At 46.0% G+C, this 18,010-nt stretch overlaps 1 protein-coding gene and 2 non-coding genes across 8 annotated transcripts in view; 1 reads left to right on the forward strand and 2 right to left on the reverse strand.

Annotated features, from left to right (window-relative positions):
- LOC147316427 (LIM domain-binding protein 3-like) overlaps positions 1–17,379 on the reverse strand; it is a 35,795-nt gene extending 18,416 nt beyond the window's left edge. For 5 of the 6 annotated variants that reach the window (XM_086259933.1, XM_086259932.1, XM_086259931.1 and 2 more), the window contains exons 1-3: positions 13,017–13,171; positions 12,743–12,930; positions 1,671–1,822 (exon numbers count right to left, since the gene is read on the reverse strand). In XM_086259933.1, coding sequence (XP_086116059.1) covers positions 1,671–1,822; positions 12,743–12,838 — 248 coding nt within the window. In that variant the 5' untranslated portion in view covers positions 12,839–12,930; positions 13,017–13,171. Of the gene's footprint in view, positions 1–1,670; positions 1,823–12,742; positions 12,931–13,016; positions 13,172–17,272 lie in introns of those variants that run through there. The other variant, XM_086259929.1, reaches the window with a different exon arrangement.
- Positions 2,612–2,685, forward strand: trnat-cgu (transfer RNA threonine (anticodon CGU)). Its single transcript has one exon. It is a non-coding gene; the product is annotated as a tRNA-Thr (tRNA).
- Positions 3,020–3,093, reverse strand: trnat-agu (transfer RNA threonine (anticodon AGU)). The gene has a single exon. It is a non-coding gene; the product is annotated as a tRNA-Thr (tRNA).
- Positions 17,380–18,010: the final 631 nt, after the last annotated feature.

Below are 18,010 nucleotides of genomic sequence, written 5' to 3' on the forward strand. Positions count from 1 at the left end.
GCCTCACTGTTTCCAGCCTGACCCAGGGGAAATTTCTTTTACTCCACTCAGCACTGTCGCCTGTTCAGCAGCTCTCAGTTCATATTCAAGATTCAGAGACTTCACCTGACAGTGGATCACTATAGGAACACCAGGAGGTGAAAAAAAGTCATCAGGGGTGGGGAACTCCAGGCCTCGAAGGCTGGTGTGAGACCCCCTCAACCTGTCTTGAAGTTCTCCAGAGGCCTGGTAATGAACTAATCATGTGATTCAGGTGTGCTGACCCAGGGTGAGATCTAAAACCTGCAGGACACCGGCCCTTGAGGCCTGGAGTTCCCCACCCCTGTCCTACATGTTGGCAGCTTTAGCTGCTAGCTGCCTGCTAGGCTTTGCCTTAGCTAACAGGAGTCCTTGAACTGGACCTCTGCACCATGTCTGTGCTGTTGGAGTTACCCAGCTAGTAACGCATCTGTCTTCTAAACAGAAGATACCATAACCAGGCTCAGGGAGGGGCGGGGCCATCTGAAAGCAGCAGGGGGCGACTCCTGTGGTCGAGAAAAGAAGCAAAATGATGTTTTCGGTCCCATTAGAATAAAAGAGAATCAAACAGGATGTTATGATGACGATAAGGTTGTGGTTATCTTCAGTGTACGGTCTTCTGAGGTTTTTATCTCACCCTCTGTCTCTTCACAGGTTTGTTACGGTCGTTTTGTTCTGGTGGGAAAAGGAAAATGACCCCGATATGAAAACTTGAGTGAAGTCAGTTTATTGTGAGCGGTCCGCCTCATTGGTCAATACAGCTCGAGGGTGAGCGGGGGTTAACAATGACTTCCTGGCCTGTTTCCACCGCTTCATCACAAGCTTGAATTCACACCAGCAAAACATTTAAAACAACAATAGGAAAGAAAAACGGCGTCTCTTCATCCTGAGCTGAGCGTCTTATCTTCATCACCCGAGGCTCCGTGGTTATGAGAGACCGCAGGAAGCGCTTTGTGGACCAACATTCATTTCCCCTCTCAGCTGTCAGACGTCTTCATGGCACAAAGAGACGTAAACGTAATGGCTGAAAGGAGGAATTGATCCGAGCGCAAAGGATGCAGCAGACTGAGGGAAATCCCAAAATCCACAACCTTCATTCCAGGCAGTGGCCGTGCGCTTCAATCCAACATCGCACACAGGACAACAGGATCAAAACATCTAACCCGGAAAACCGAAGAACTAAAAGAAAGAAAAGAAACTTCACAAACTACATTTCAGACAGAGGATGAGCTGAGGCGGTGCACGGAGGCTTAATATCACACAAAGAAGGATTATTTTGAACTGTGAATCATGCAAAGCTGTTGCAGGAGATTGTGAGGATAAAATATGGAGGTGCAGATGAGCAGAACCTGTCCACTTTAAACCCAACAGGACTTTTTAGTTATGATATCTGACCAGTTTTTCTGCAGAGCGAATAACAAATGCAAAAAACACAGAATCATAAAAACCGTCAGACACCTTCAGATCTTCTGACGCCCCAGACGAGTTATTACCAATCAATGTGACCTCAGAGACTGGCAGGTGTAACTGTCACCTGTGTGGGGCCTAAAAGGTTTACGTTTTCACATCAACATCTGAGCTCCAGACAGCAGGAGGACAAACAGGAAGCTGTTACAGACAGGAAGTGTGAGCAGGGAGGAGTCGGTTCTTACTTGGACATGGTGAGTGCCAGGTTGTAGTTTGCCATCTTGATTTTGTTCTGGGCCTCCAGGTGAGTCATCCCCTCGGTGCTGACGCCATCGATGGCGACGATGACATCACCCTGCATCAGGTTGCCCTGCGCCGCCTTGCTGCCTGGAGAGATCTGTCCAAACACAGAGACGACCACGTGTGAGTCACCTTTCACAGGTCAGCGCGCACTCGTTCATCCTGAAATGGTTTTCCACGAAACAATCCATGAAATGGGAAAAGATTTAATCAGCTTTAAAACGTCTGCACAACCTAATCTGGACACGTTACAGAAACAGCGCGTCAGCACGGTGAGGCCTCAACTTTCACGCTTCAGTTTCTCAGAGGAAAACACGAGAGGAGCTTTTCACAGAGCTGGAAGACGTTTCGATGTTAGACAGAAAAACAGACGTTCCTGCTCTCATGAGTTAGCTGTGAGGTTTTAAAGACAGAAGCAAATCACTCCTCATCACCAGGATTTGGCATTTTGAACCATCCACATGAAGCCCCGCAGTGACGTCATCAGTTCTTTATGTAAGAGCACTTTGGCATCTGCTTGGAACCACACTGTGGGACAGCCACCATTGAGGACACCAAGTCGCATTTTTGTATTTTTGTGTTGAAATTTCATCCCAGAGAAGTTTCAGGTTGCTCTACACACCAACAGAAAGTGCCCTCCTGTTGTTAACACTGCATCAGCATGGCTTTATTTGGTGGGGGCGGTTTAGGCTTGACTTTAAATTCAGTCTGGGAACAGAAGAAGACGCTAACAGTGACACTGTTCCTGGACACTTTGGGGTTCTGGATCTTTAATACATTTCAATTCAATTTTATTTTTATCTCCAAATCACAGCAGCAGTTACCTCGAGGTGCTTTAGATTGTAAGTTAGCAATAATACAGAGAAACCCCAAACCTCAGTCCCAAGGCGCTGTGGCTTAGCTGGTCAAAGCGCCTGTTTCGTAAACAGGAGCTCCTGGGTTCAAATCCCAGCAGTGCCTTTTAGTACACCTTTATTACTTCCCCCTTTAATCAGGCCTAAGATCCATTGGACTTCATGTGACCCTAACAATTGACATCATGCGGGAGGCTGTATGTGGTCCTCCTGGTGACTGCAGGGATGCACGCATTCAGAGGAAGGTTGCTACAAAACAACAGCCTTTTACCATTTTTTGATAGATGTGTACGATAAGCTAGCATTCTGAGCGTGTTTATAAAATGCTGACCTGCAAGTCGAGACCAAGTGTAAAATCATAATTTATTTGAAAGTGAGACTTTGGATTCCTGCTGAAAGGAAACGCTACAAAAACACAGCTGCTGTGTGAGACGCCAAACAGGTACTGCTGGGATTTGAACCCAGGATCTCCTGCTTACTAGACAGGTGCTTTAACCAGCTGAGCCACAGCGCCTCCTGCATGTGATCATTTCCTGTATCTCACACTGTGATATGTGGAAGCTGTTGTTACGAGTTCAAAATTGGGGATGGAAACAAGAAAAAACCCCACAATAACAACACTGGTCCGGCCGGGTTGAGTCAAACGATGATTTTAATGATCACACGCGTGGGAGATGGACACTGTATGCAGACAGCCTCTGATCTCAAAATGGTGGAGCATTGCTCAAACTTTTATAGCGTCTGGTGCCTCCACCTTATCATAAAAAGCCTAAACATTTACATGCTTTCTCTCACACGGCGTCTAAGCTACGACCTTGGCTCCCTGCTTATCTGCTCCTGCTGAGATGGGGCAGAAAACTCCAGCATGTTCTCTTCTAATCAGACAAATAAGACAATAACTCTCTGTGAACAGTATTTCTTATAACTCAGCAGTATAATGCATCATAAAGCAATGTCATTCATTCACAACAAGTCAGCAGTTTAATGTCATGCAAATCAGTTTAACTAATGCAATAGTTATCAGCTTCTTCTAATTCAGGAGAATAATGCAAACTAAACTACATAATAATTCACAATCTTTAATTAGGGATATAACATGGCATAAAATAACACTACAATCCAACACTGTCCAATCGGGCCTCTTGTCTGTGCTCCATGCCTGGTTGAAGAGGAGCTCACGATGGTGCCCTGATCATGTGATGTCTCACATCATCAACAGTGGCTCAACGATCTTCAGGAGCGCCTCCAAGGGGGACGGCCCCCTCTGGGGATGGCCCCTTCTGGGGGGTTTTCACCTGTTTTAGAAGTGAAGAGTTTCTAAATGTGAACATCTCACGGACAGAAGAAGTCCAGCTGCTGTCGGTTCAGGCTCTCCAGACCAGCATGGATGACCTCTGGCTGCTGTTGCTGTCCATGGTGCTGAAATGATGCTACTGATATTATTAATTATTTCTATATGATATTATTTGAGTAAGAGAGAGAATATGAGATGGTCCCAAAATGGTCCGTCACCCAGGGCGTCTCACCGAGACGCTACGCCTGTTTGTCAAACATCAGGGTGGAGCGGATCAGGGGCATTTTGCAACCTTGCAGCTATACCCACATGGCAGGATTTATGTTCCAGCTCCCCTTTAAACCTCTTACTGGTGATGAGGTGAGAGCCTCCAGTAGTTACTGAGCACAGGGACTGAGCTCGCTGTGGTATCACCGGAGTTTATTAATCAAATACAGAGCAGGAGGATGGAAAAATCAATGGAGGAATATGAAGTGTGAGAGTTGGCTGGAGGATCCTCCATCAGCTTGTTGGATGTGACCCAGCACCCTGCTTCATCCTGCAGCTCTGATCCAATCTTTGTCCAAAAGGATGACGTGGTTGGTGCACAAATACATGGTTACCATCATTATCTTCTCTCCATGCAGTGTACCATTACTGAGAGCACATCTACCCTCAGACGAGCTTCACTGCTTTGTCTCTGAGCAGTGCAGGGCTGGGACGGCAGAGTCCTGGGAAGATGACAAGCTCGACATCGTTACGGCTCGCTCTGTCCTCCCGAACCTCAGAAGCCTGCAGAAGCTCAGACTAGTCTAATCTCAGTGTTTTCACACACACACCATCTTAACTGATTCAAGGGAGGAACCTTGTTTAAAAAGACCAGCGGCCCAATCAGGGGATAATCGGGGGTCTGGCTGAGGTGCTGTAGCTTAGCCGGTCAAAGCATCTGCCTTGTAAATAGGAGATCCTGGGTTCAAATCCCAGCAGTGTTTTCATATAAATTAAAGTTTAACTTATCTGACTTCACTGAACCTGCTGATTTAATCGGTTCAGACAATCAAGGTGGGACAGAGAAATGGAAGATGGGTCAATAAACACAAGCAGCAGGACGACTGTCAGCTGTTTAGTCCTCGGTGATTCAGGAATACGATGCCAAACTTGGCTGGTTTGCTGCTCTGAGCCAAATGAAAACCACAGATGGAGTTAAATGGCATGAACCACATGGATGCACGGCTGTGATTTGAATCCAGGATCTCCTGTTTACAAGGCAAGCACATTAACCTGTTAAGCTACAGCACCTGCTATAAGAAGCTAAAGCTAACATATTTGCTGCTTCTTTAACCAGGTTAAACAATGTTATTATAACTAGGTGATCATATGGTTCAACATCCATCACAGGTCATCAATGGCTGTTCAGTTTTCTCACCAAAGCTGGAATCATTCATTTATACTTAGATGCTCTTCATTATCAGACTTTAATAAAAGAGGCTGATGGAAGGGCTGCTCTCAACATGAGGTGAGATTTAATCTGGGGGAGAGAACCAGTGTTTCTTACATGTGGGGGTGGAAAGTTCCACAGCCTGGGAGCAGAGCTTTCGGGTGGTCTGTGCTGGTAGGAGGGGTTCTGGTAATAATGGGGCCAGCAGAGTTTTGAACCAGTTGAAGCTGATGGAGGGATTTTTGGGGGAGACCATGCAAGAGAGAATTACAACAGTCAAGGCGGGAGGTAACGAGACCGTGGACAAGAATGGACGCAGACTGGGTGGAAAGACAAGGATGTGTTAATGTTGCGTAGATGGAAACAGGCAGAACAGCTGAGATTACTGATGGGAGAGTGAACTGTGATGACATCAAGGCTCTGAGGTGAGGGGAAAACTGTGGAGTTAGTGAGAAATGGTTTGCCTTCACTAGGTTGGATTTAGTGCCAATAAAAAGGATTTCAGTTTTATCCTCATTGAGCTTAAGAAAATTAGAGATGAACATCCATGAACCTGGAGGAGGTTAATGGATGTAGTGATGGAGGAGGATGCTGGGTTAGGAGATGATGTGCTCTACAGAGACCTGAGGGAAGCAGCTGTAAGAAGGAACGGAAGGAAATCTTCAGCAAAAGCAGGAAGGAGGAGGTGCTGTAGGTCCGCAGGTCAGAGCACCTGCATGTAAACAGGTGCTCTGACCTGCTGGGTTCAAGTCCCAGCAGTGCCTGAAGGAGCTTTTTCTACATATTTCACTGCGACATCACCCTGATGATCTGGCTGTAGGAGCTGTCGGCCTCTCTCATCCAAACGTTTGTTTGCTGCTTTCAGCTTTTCTCGTCACGGCCGAGCTGCAACAATGTGAGGCCTGTCCAGGCGGCAGAGTGGCCTAGTTTCACTGGGAGCTGACCTACATACACACACACACGCACGGACACACACACAGATACACGTTAGGGGTGTCCGAAGTGAGATGACATCAGAGGAGGCGGGTCTCCTTCTCTTTATGGTCGCTCGTCTCCTCTCTGGACAAGAAAGAGTTAGAACTGAGGCTCTGGACTTTCTCTGACAGCAGCGACAGTAACAGTAGATGAGCTGAGAAAGCAGAGATAAGACGTGTGTGTGTGTGTCGGCGTGTGTGTGTGTCCGTGCGTGGGTGTGTGTCCTTCAGAGGCTAAAAACAGCCCGCTGCCTGTCAGCAGCTGCTCGCCGCCTCGCTGCAGAGATAAACTGCAGCTGATTATTTCTCACATCGATTCATAAAGTTAACTTTTATCTGTTTGCGTCAGATTTTTTTTGCATGCCTGTGTAACATTTTGTCCCACAGCTGTGGGCTGAGTGGATCTGTGACGGCCACTCCTTCCCGTCGTCCTCACAGTGGTTTTGCTTCATCCTTCAGTCTGAATGTTTGTTGCTTCTTTCTGTCTCTTTTTGATCATCTTCCATCCTCAAATAACCATTTGTGTCACCTTTGTGTGTCCTTGCATGTGTGTGTTTGTGTGTAGGGATTCAATTCTATGCCTTCTAGTTTTTAAATTCTTACTGTTTTTTACTTGTATTGCTTTTATTTATTTATTTATTTTATTTATTCTTTTTAGATTCAAATAGCTGTACGCTTTATAAATGAAGTTATTATTATTGTTATTTATTATTTGTATCCTTTATTTTGCACTTTCTCTGATTCTTTTGGCCTCCTCACAGTTGATTTCATTTTCTTTGTTTTTCTGTTTTACATCCTCTTTGTGTCTTTTTGTGCGTATGGTTGTTTTCCATTTCTGTGTTGGTGCTTTTTGTTGCTTGCTGCACTCTGTTTGCATCCCTTTTCAGACATTTTGCATCCCCTGGGCTTCAATTTGCACGAGTGATTATTGTACATCTCTTTTAGCATTTCATATTTTGCATCCTTAAATTATCATTTCATCTTTTGAGTTCATTTTGTGTGTCCTCTTCTGTGAGTGCACATCCTTTTGTAGCAGCTTTTCATCTGTATGAAGTTTGTTTTTGGTCCTTTTCCCTCCATTTTTATGCATTTTGCAGGCATATTTTGATCTTTTTCAGCGGTTGTATATCTGGTATGTGCACGTTGTCTCTTTTTGCTAACTCTGCGCCTCCTCACAGTTGTTTTGAATCTGTTGTGGGTCCAGCATGACTGAAGAAGGCCACAGTTGTTTTGACCCTCCTGCTTAGTCTAAAGAAACGCACCTCTGTGCAGTCTGACTAAAGCTGCTTGGTCTATTTGTGTCGATCTCACAGCTGAAACTTGTATTCAACTCCCCGCTGACCTACTAAACCGAGTCCAGTCTTAGTTCACACGTCTTATTTGGGGTTTCCTGAAGCCATTTGGGATCCCCTGACCATCAGCAGCATGTGCAGCTGTGGCAGGAAGCAGCGGGGTCAGCGGGGAGCTCGCCGAGTGCTGAGTCAGCTCCGTGTGTTTGTTACAGCGGGCATCGAATTACCGCCGGCTCGGCTTTCGCCCCGACTGTAAAACTCGAGCGAGCTTTGAGCTGTGAGAGGAGCAGCAGGAACGCTCAGAGCCCCGTGAAGCTTTGTAAGAAAATCACTAATTAAACACAGACATGAAGTAAAAGCACAGGAATCTCTGCTGCGTGGGAACAAAGGTCATTTATGTCTGAAAAAACAGCCACAGAGAAAGACTGATGTGTCCTTCAGCAACTGCAGACTTTCTGGTATTTACTTTTTCATCTTTGATTTCTTTAGCTGAGAACAGAAATGCCTCAAAACAAGAAGAAAGTCTTTGCTTTCACACAAACACACCTCTAGCTGCTCAGAGAGACATTTAAAGATGTGTTTCTAACTCATCTTCCCAACATTTGGGGACAATCCCACAAACGGACTCGGAGTCGATGACGTAAACAGGAGATCTCTAGTTCTGCCTTTCAAACAAACTCACATGTGTGAAAAATATATCACAACAAAAAAGTTTTTTTAATAGATTTTGTAGCTATAGCTACAAAATTCTTTTGTGTTTGCATGAAAGCAAAGAGACAAATGTTCTTGTTTATGAACCTTTCCTCAGTTTGGTCTGAGTAACCAAATCCACAGATCAGACTCTTTAACTTTCTTATTGACGAGTGTGGTTCTGCTACGTATACCAAAACATCATCTGTGTACACTGAGATTTCGTATTCTTCATATTTGATCTGATCTCCTTTGATGTGGTTGTGCTGATGATTCTGTGCTAATAGTAAACAGTACAAAGAGCTGCTGTGCAAAGGTTTGGACAGAAAGACCCTCGAGGTGGTGACACTGTTTTCAAGTCAAAGAAGCAAAGCAGAAATCTTGACGGCATTTTAAAATCAACTCTAAATCAACCTCACAGCCAGGAGGACTCAGCTGTAAGAAGCTGCAGCGCCCTCAGGAGGCGTGCAGCTTAGCTGGTTGAAGCGTCTGTCTCGTAAACAGGAGAGCCTGGGTTCAGATCCCAGTAGAGCATGCTTTACAACAGACCTGGTAAACAGACTGAATGAGCTTTTATCTCTGGGCTGCACAAATGAAACCCATCATGTTCTAGATTCTGGATGATGTAGACAGCGTTGGCCTGACACTGAAAAAAGCTCCTGCAGTGTGTCCGTGCATATCCTGCTGTTACTAGACTGTCATCTGGACAGGATGACATTAGAAATATTGGCTAAAATCTGCAGAACATTTGGGCTTCTTAAACGCCATCTGTCACCTATTGCATACATAAATCCTTCACTCCAAATAACCTAAATCAGAGATGCTGTTTGTAAAATACTAAAAAACCGTTCAAAGGATAAAAACAGTGGAAATGACCTGGAGATGTTGGCTGTAAAACAAAACTGGAAACTTTTAGAGGGTGTGCAAACTGCGCAGAGACGTTTCCATGGATTAAAGCGGCACGAATCCTGCTCCGTGTGAACACTTCCTCACTGCTGCTGGTCCTTTAGAGGCCACCAGCTGTCACTTTTTCAGCCTCGAATCGTCCCAAACTCCCAGACACGACTTCAGAACAATCGCCGCTGCCGGCCCGAAGGAAGGACTGAAGTCATTTGGCTCTAAATATATTCAAACAAGGCGCTGACAGAGCGCAGAGGAACACTGAGATGGAGAGGATTCATTACAAATCCTTTTAACTTAAAGCAGCAAAGCTTAAAGTGAAGCTCCTGCAGCTTCTCAACCAATCAGGGATGAAACATGCAGACTGTCCGGCACTGTGACATCACTCAGTGGTACACACTGTGGTACACACTGTATGGCAGTTATCTGCTACATGAGCTGGTCTGTGATCCAGTTAAAAAGTAAGAAGTCGTTACTATTTAAATAATCCAAGTGAGAGTCACACTGGACCTGTTTGACCCACACTTCACTCATGTTCAGGGGAAAGGGTGCATCTGTTGGGGACTATTTTGAGCAGCAGATTAATCCACATCTGTGCCGGTGCAGCGACATGCATTTCATTCCTTCTGGAGCTCTGCAGCTCAAAACATTGACGGAGAGATGTCGGGCTTTGAAGGAAAGCTTGGATGGGGAGAATCCTGTGACCCTGCTGATATTCTCTTTGAGCGCTGAGCAGCAGATTGGATCTAACTCAGCCTCGTCTGCCTGTAAATCCCACCTCTTCACCGCCGCTCCCTGAACCTCATGCTCTGAACAATGAACCAGCGAGCAGAGAGGGATGATGGGAATATGAACACTGCTGAATTTCCTTCCTCACTGGTATTAGTTTAAGTCTGTTGAGCATTTGACAGGATGCAAGTGTGTCTGGCCTACAGCAGCAGTGAGAAGGGAAAGCAGACATGTCTAAATCATGGCAGCGTTGGCCGACGGAGCTGCTTTACATGATCCGCCAGCAAAAGTAAAGATGCATTTCATTTTAACCACAGAATCGGTTATCAATTGGCGTCACACGTTCATGTGCAGGAGTCACTGTGAAGGGCTTTTATTGTGAAAGGAAGGAACAGGAAGAAGCTCCATCTGACTTCCTGTCCTGATGGAGCAGCAGCAGGCTGCAGCAGGGTCGTTACAAACCGACTCAGGACGGAAAACGTTGACAGGGACGTGAACTTGGATCCGAGCCGACAATCAGGCAGAAACTGGAGGGTCGGATGGAAAAGGAAGGTCCTCGTTCTCAGTTCTTCACGTAGAGCATCATCGGCACTAGAGGTGAAACGAGGTCCATGTAGCAGAAGTCTGTTAATACTCGTGAATCCACAGTTCATTCAGAACTTTTTGTGTGGTTGTATGGTTGGTGTAACATGACTGTCACATCCCAGAGCGAGGAGCAGAGGTCCTGCCAGCCTCTCCGGGGTTAAACCAGTCGCTGACTCTCACACAGACAGAGGTTCTGCTCGAGTCTTATTTTTGGCTCGTCTCCGGCAACGTGGAAACACCTCCCACCAACTCCGTCAGCGAGGTGCAACCTGAGAGGCAAAACCCGGGGCCAAAAACAGCTCCTCGAACCAGGAACACAAGATTTACTGTTCCTGTACGAGTGCTGCCCTGACACAGACATAAGGTCTCACTTCAATCATCAAGTGAAACAATTTAAGAATAAAAAACTAAAAAGGTTCTGAATCGTGAGGCTTTGTTTCAGCCCTGTGACTGTTCTGGACGACTAAACATGATTTAGTATCTCAAAGAGGACCTCCATCTTTCTCAGCCTGACGGAGGAGCTGCGTAAAGTGCGTGGAGCTGTTAACAAACAGCGCGCTCACAGAGGCTGATGAGCGTAACAGCTGAGCAGGGGGAGCGCTGAAGGTCGGCCGTCCCCGAATGAATGAGTCCTCACAGCGTGTGTGTGTGTCTGTGTGTGTCTGTGTGTGTCTGTGTGTGTGCGTTTTTATCACTGCTGCTGTTGTAGGGTCCTAAATCTGTTCACAGTCATGTTGTGGGGACCTGCGTCTGTCTCTCCTGTGGGAGGACTCGGTTTAAGGTGAATGCAATGATGGAAACTGTGGAGCCGCCAGCAGAGACTTGGATTACAGATGCAGTGAATAACAATGGAAGAGCAGCAGCACCCAAACACAACACAAAACATCTGTAGGCTAAATGTGTGGAACAGAGGCTCACATGAACATCTGGAACATCCTGCCAAGTTAAACAGTTTGAATAAAAGTACAGCAACATATATGAACCCCAGTAAACACAGCTCAGGGTCCAAAACCACCAAAGTCGGCTGGACAATAACTGCAAATCAGAAAGAAACATAAAATGAACCCGAGCCCATCACAAAGAGACGCACAAGAAAACTAACAGAAACACAACAACCCGAAAGGGTCAGAGGCTTGAACTACAAGAAAGACACAAAACTGCCAAACTGAGCTGCAAAAAGACGACTTACAACCTGACAAAAGACACAGAATTACCTGAACGAACCAGGACAGACGCAAAAAACAACTGAACAATTAAAAAAACGTTAAAAAGACCCAAAACACAAACAAACCCCCGAATTTAACAACCACAAAAAGTCTCAAAATCACTAAAAAGAAAAGAAACCCAAAGAATTTAACTACACAACAACTGCACCAAAAGGCAGAAATACCAGAGAGAGAGACATTTAATGACCGTAAAAGGAAAAGAAACTAAAATTAGATGCAAAACTACAGAAATAAGTTGTTCAGTATCTCCAAAACCATGCAGACTAGCTGCACTGCAAACCCAAACAACCCACAGAGACACCAAATAACAGCAAGAGGACAAAAACAATCAGCACTGATGCAACGTGACCTGAAAAATGCAAAACTGCCAACAAGAGGCTACACAAAGCTGCAGCCACAGCTTTTGTCCCAACACATCAGGCATCACATCCAAAATCACCAATCAGAACCCGACACAGAGGTCAAAGGTCATCAACATCCCACTAGCAGATTACAGTGGAGCTGCAGGAACTTCGTCTCTCCATCTGTCCAGAGAGGCGAGGCTCCGAAAGCAACACCAGCTCCAGTTTCAGGCCTCCACCTCTGCTTCGGCCTCCCTACCTGACCGGGGGGGTCGACGGGCTTCACTGATTCAAAAAGAAATCAGCCACACATCAGAGATTATGTCCCAAAGCAGCCACGTCTCCTCAGCTGGACTCGAAATGGAATTAGTCTACAGCAGGTTGAGTTTAATGACTCATGAGCACGTCGAACAGACCCGAGGCTCACACCAGCTCGGATTTTAAATATTAATCATTAAAGTTTCAGTAACAATGCTGAGGGGAATTTTGAGCTTTATTTTGAAAGAATACAGATGACAGGAAATAAGGCAGGACATGCAACAATGGTTTGCATCTTAAACCGTCCCAGCTTCGTCTTTCTAGATTCATTCCCTTTTGTAACACCACTAAGGACTCAGACTGGGACACAGATATCAGAGACTCACATCTGTCAGCCAAACACAGAAATTGGGCGAAGCTGCAGGTGAAAAAGTGCGTTTCCTGTCCGATTTCCTACCCTGGAGATGGTCAGCGGCATGTTGAAGTCCTTGCCCCCCTGCAGCCTGAAGCCCCAGGGCCCGGGGCCGGGCAGCGACACGGTGTAGGTGCTCATTCTTCTTCCACACAACTACAAAGATCCTTCAAAGTCAGAGCAGAGTTTCTGGAACAAAACCCACCGGCAGCTGCAGGAGACACGGGACGGCTCTGAAAGCAGAGAGGCGATAGAGAGAGAGGGCGTGAAGCAGGTGAAGCAATCACGGAGGAAAGAAAAATGAGTGAAATGCACCAACCGAAGAGGAAGAGAACGAGTCGCAGCAGCTGAGAGGAGAAAGAGGAGGACCTGCCTGCTTGGACGGGCTGAAGTGACAGCCTAAGAATAGCCTCAGACAGTGGTGTGGCATTGTGGGGGGGCGGTGGGGTGAGGCGGGGTGAGGCAGGGCAGGGGGGTCTGCAGGGAAAGGAGGGGGGGTGGACTTATATGGCGTGAAAGGGGACACCCGGTATGCCAGGCTCGCCGTGATTCACAGCGGCTAATATAGACCAGCAGATTCTTCTAGACCCTCCTCACTGCCCCCCTCAATCATGCAGCGCCCAGGGTCTCCCACGCATCCAATCAGGGGCAGCGTCAGGAAACGTCTCATTATCTCGGTGGCGATAAAGCCCAAACAGAAAGGCCACGAGTGGAGTGGCACTGATAGCTTAAAGGTCAGCAGGTTCAAATCCCTCCACGGGTCGCTGCCGAAGGCGTCAGCGAGGCCCGAGCCCGACTTCACCCGTCAGGGGAACGCTCTGAGCCTCGTGGACTCAGAAGAAAAGTGTCCACCTGTCAGGACTGTCCTCAGGTTTACCCAGCCTAAAGGACTCCAACACCTACAGAAAACTACAAACATGACCGCCACAGAGAGCCAGTGCAGCCAAACACAGAGCCGATAACCTCAAAGAACGGCAAAGTAATCACACAGAGATTAAACCTCTCAACACCAGATGAAATTTATCTTTACGAAGATTCAAAAGTAAACGATTAATGTCCGACAAAGAGAAGCACGATGACCACAACAGGACTCAGCTGCCACAAATAGACCTCGAGAGGACGACAGCTTAGAGAGACGCAAGACACAAAATGATAACGAAGAGACAAAAAAGCCTCAAATTAGGTGGAAAATGACAAAACGGGACAAAAACCGCTACAAAGACACACAAACAGACCCTCAAAAGACAACAATCCACAAATATTAGCACAAAAACTAGAGAGAGGCAAGAAAGAGCCAAAAACTGCAGAAACAATCACAGAGACAAGCAAACACACACGAGGGAACCTGACAGGACAAAATGAGAAGCCCAACAAAGTGAGTCTGAATCAGCACATTCAGTGTTTTTAAAGGCGACACACGAAGCCCACGAGAGCATACGGGTCAGATGTTATCGGGGTAACACCACCTTCTGCCTGATGGTGGGCAGGGTGGTGTCAGTGCGCACACTGGGAACCAGAAATGCTGTTTGTAGGTGTAATTTGGGGGGCAGAGTCACACCTATAAATCTCACGTTTTTAATTCAGGTGGTGCTCCATGTGTTGTATGTGGTCTTCATTAAATATGATAAAGTCTGTGAACTTTCCAAACACCTGAGGAGGCTGCAGGACTTTAAACAGCCCAGGTACCCCGAGCACACCTGTGGACGCCCCGAGCACACCTGTGGACGCCCCTCTAACAGGTGCGTGTCAGATGGAGTGAGGCACTGTGGTTAAAGCGCTAGCCAGCTAAACAGGAGATTGTGGGTTTGAATTCCAGCACCGCCTGCTTATTGACAGGAAGATGAAAAAGCAGCTCTTCTCTCCAAGCAACAGTGAGTCAAAAACCACCAGAGGTGCAGAGCCCTCACTGCTCACACAGGCTGGGGGCGATCGGCCCTCTGCACCGACTGACAGGCTGATCCCAGAGCAGCGCTGAGCCTGTTATATCACCGGCTAAGTTTAGACTCTGAGAGGCAGAGTGGACTGGGACGGAGCTGTTTAAGGTTTTAGAAACTTTTATTTAAACCATCCATCTATAACAGTCCTTACCAATGTTCCCTCTAAGCTGCGCACGTGCAGCTAATCCACGTGGTTGACAGGCTATGACAGCGTCCTTATGTGCCGACACCGGTGTTTTAGCAAAGCGGCTGATGCGGAGTGAAGCCACGTTAATGACAACGTGTACAACCATTGGAGATGTGAGCAGGACAGACGGAACAACTGACGGAAACAGTGTGGACTTTATACCAGTTTTTAAACTGTGTTGATCGGCCACGTAAAACCAGAGTTATGATAAAATATCTGCAGTGTTTGGTTTTCTTCCTGAATACTGTCGTTGTTTATATTTACTGCAGGAAGAAACGGTAAAAACTGCGTTTTATAAGGAAAACGCTCGAAATCCTGTGAGAAAAAACAGCCCCCCTCCAGCCTTTCCTATTGGTGGAAAAATGTACCATGTGGACCAATCAAAACATGATATGGCAACATGGCATTTAGTTGTTTAGGGAGGGGGAAGTTTTAGGAGTGACGCCGTGTTTGAGATGTGAGAGATTTGCGACATTCAGCACAAATGTTGTGTAGTTAGTGTGTAGTTAGTGTGTAGTTAGTGTGTAGTTAGTGTGTAGTTAGTGTGTAGTGTAGTCAATAGTTGTGTTGTGTGTCAGAACAATGAGGCGCCTGCTGAGTGTTACAGGTGTTACAGCAGTGACACATCTGCTGCTGTCAGGCCTGCAGGTATCAGGCTGTTGTTCACCTCATAGTGGACAGAAATTATTTTTTGGAGCGGCACAAATAATTTGTGTGGCATCAGATTTGATGCAGAACAGCTGATTGTTCTGTAAATAGTTTGAAATGTTTGTTTAAAAAACGCTTTGGCTGCATTTTTAGGTAAACAGCTGCAAATAACTTTGTTACTTTTTTGAAGAAGTAACTATATAGTTAATTTCCCAGCATTGGTCATTATTTACTGTATTTTGCAGACAGAGAGTTACAGACTCTCTCCCAGACTCAGACTCATCATACAAGTCAGAGCTTTATAAAAAAAATAATAAGAAAGTTGTGTTTTCAAAATTGGAGTTGAAGTTTTTTTTTCCTTCCAATAGTGTTAACATGCTGCAGGTCACAAACAAGATTTGTTTACATTTTCATTGTAAGTGGGCTAAAGCAGTTAATTAAGAGTCGTCTAACATAAATGCTGTAATTTGATAATTTTAATAAACATGTAACTTGGATGGATTAGATGCCGACGTGACCACAGTGCACACGTCTGCTGTCGCTCACAGTGGACCTAGGGACGCTGAGGGAGTTTGTGTGTTCGCTCAGACACATGGAAAATTAGAGGGAACATTGGTCCTGACTCATAACAATCATCACTAAAATCTCACTGACAAACTGCAATGAGTGTTATCCACGTAAACGCGTCAGAAAAGATCGCTTATTTATCCATAAAAGGAACGCATGCTCAATGGTTTTTCAGGGTCTAAGTTAGGAGTGTAAATGTTTAACCAACACTGAGAAACACCAAAAGCTGCAGTTCCTGTGGCGTCCAGCAGAGGCAGCAGTGAGTCAGTCTCCATAGACTCCCATGTTAAAACTTTCCAGCACAAACAAACATTTTTTACAGCCTGATACACAAACTGTTTGGTCTCTGTGGATCATTTTGTGGCTGCTTCAAAGTTAGAGTTCAGAAACGAATTACTGTGACCATCTTTTATATACAGTCTGTGGTTAAGCCAGAAATAAGGAGCTGTGGGTTTAATGTGCAGGCCTGGCTTCTGTTACTCAGAACTAAAATGAAGCTTTGTGGATCAGCACTGCAGGGACGTGTAAAGCGAACCCTGCTGACCCTCAGCGAGGAGTTTAAAACACAAACTGAGTCAACCTGAAGGCATGAGAGCGGAGGGGAAACCATCCACAGCCACAGCAGTGATACTGATCCCCCCCAGCATAGAGCCACAGCTGACCTCTGAGCATGTGTGAATAGTTTGTCATTTTAAACAGCTTCTTAATGGAGCTGCCTCTTTGCATGAAAGGTCAGCTGGTGAGTTACAGCCTGCTGTGTCTGTAAACATCAGCTACATCCTGTTTGTGAAGACAAACTCACAAACAAACGTAACAAGATAATGAAGCTCTAAAATCTGAGTCCAATAAAAGCCTCAGACGTCACAAAGTCGTTATTACTCTTCCTAAACTCGACGCTTCCGGTTTCTGCTCTCAGGTGGTCTGCAGACTGACACCGCCCACCTGCTCTCTGCTCCGCCCAGCTCGGCGCACAGAACCTAACGCACACCCTCAGAATAAGTAAAACCCACCAGGTGAGGCTTCAGGCTCCTCTTCTGTCATACCTGAGAGCTGACCCCACCCACCGACCCGGTGAGCCGGGAGAAGCTGTCGGTGTGACCGGCCGCAGCAGCTGCGAGCCGGCGGGCGGTGCGACTTGTTGCCGGTTGTGGTGGTGATGCAGGAGGTGGAGAAGGAGGATTAAACAGTAGAAAGCAGAGGGTGGAGACGGGAGGAAAGGGTCTGAGAGGCGGGTACCTGCCGTCGCTGTGCAGCTCCGACACACCGAGCGGAGTGGCCTGCCGCGATCACGGGATCCTGCTCCGCTCCTCGGGCACAGAGCAGCAGGGAGGCCGGGGGCAGGAGGAGGGCAGCAGGGGTGTTAACAGCGGATTTTCATTAGCAGGATTTTATTTAAAGAGGCAGGAGGCACCTGAAACCGCGCAGAGCTCCAGGTAAACACAGAAAACAGGAGCATCCGGAGCCAAACGCGTCACTCTGCGTTCATGTTCATCTATTTAATTATATCCGTAAAGAAACGAGCAAATACACTGAACGGGATTATGAAAGGATTAAAGAAATGAAAGAAATGACCTGTTTTGTATTATTAAACCTTCATTATAATCAGTCTAGTTTTTATAGGCCTGTGAAGTGTATTCATCACATTTCTGTGGTAAATACATGTTTAATGTGTGCAGCGTTAAACACAGGCTGTATAACAGAGATGACTCTGTGACGGGCATGTTTTATATCACTCATGAGCAGTGTTGGTCACGTTACCTGAAAAAAGCAATCAGTAACTAATTACTGATTACTTATTTTCAAAAGTAATTAGTTACTTAGTTACTTTTTAAAGTAACAGCCTGAAGAGGTGATAGAGCGATAGATCTTTCAGCCCAATTCTACTTTTTCTGCATAATCATCATACAAAATGTAATCAAATGGAAAAGTCTCTTTTTAAAACTTGTTTTATTAGTTTTAATCTTTTAACTTTAT

This window comes from Aulonocara sp. 'chitande type north' Nkhata Bay, linkage group LG13, assembly GCF_057382095.1.
Source record: "Aulonocara sp. 'chitande type north' Nkhata Bay isolate Kocher_YH1m ecotype deep benthic linkage group LG13, A_spYH_male_GT1.1, whole genome shotgun sequence".
Lineage (NCBI taxonomy): Eukaryota > Metazoa > Chordata > Actinopteri > Cichliformes > Cichlidae > Aulonocara > Aulonocara sp. 'chitande type north' Nkhata Bay.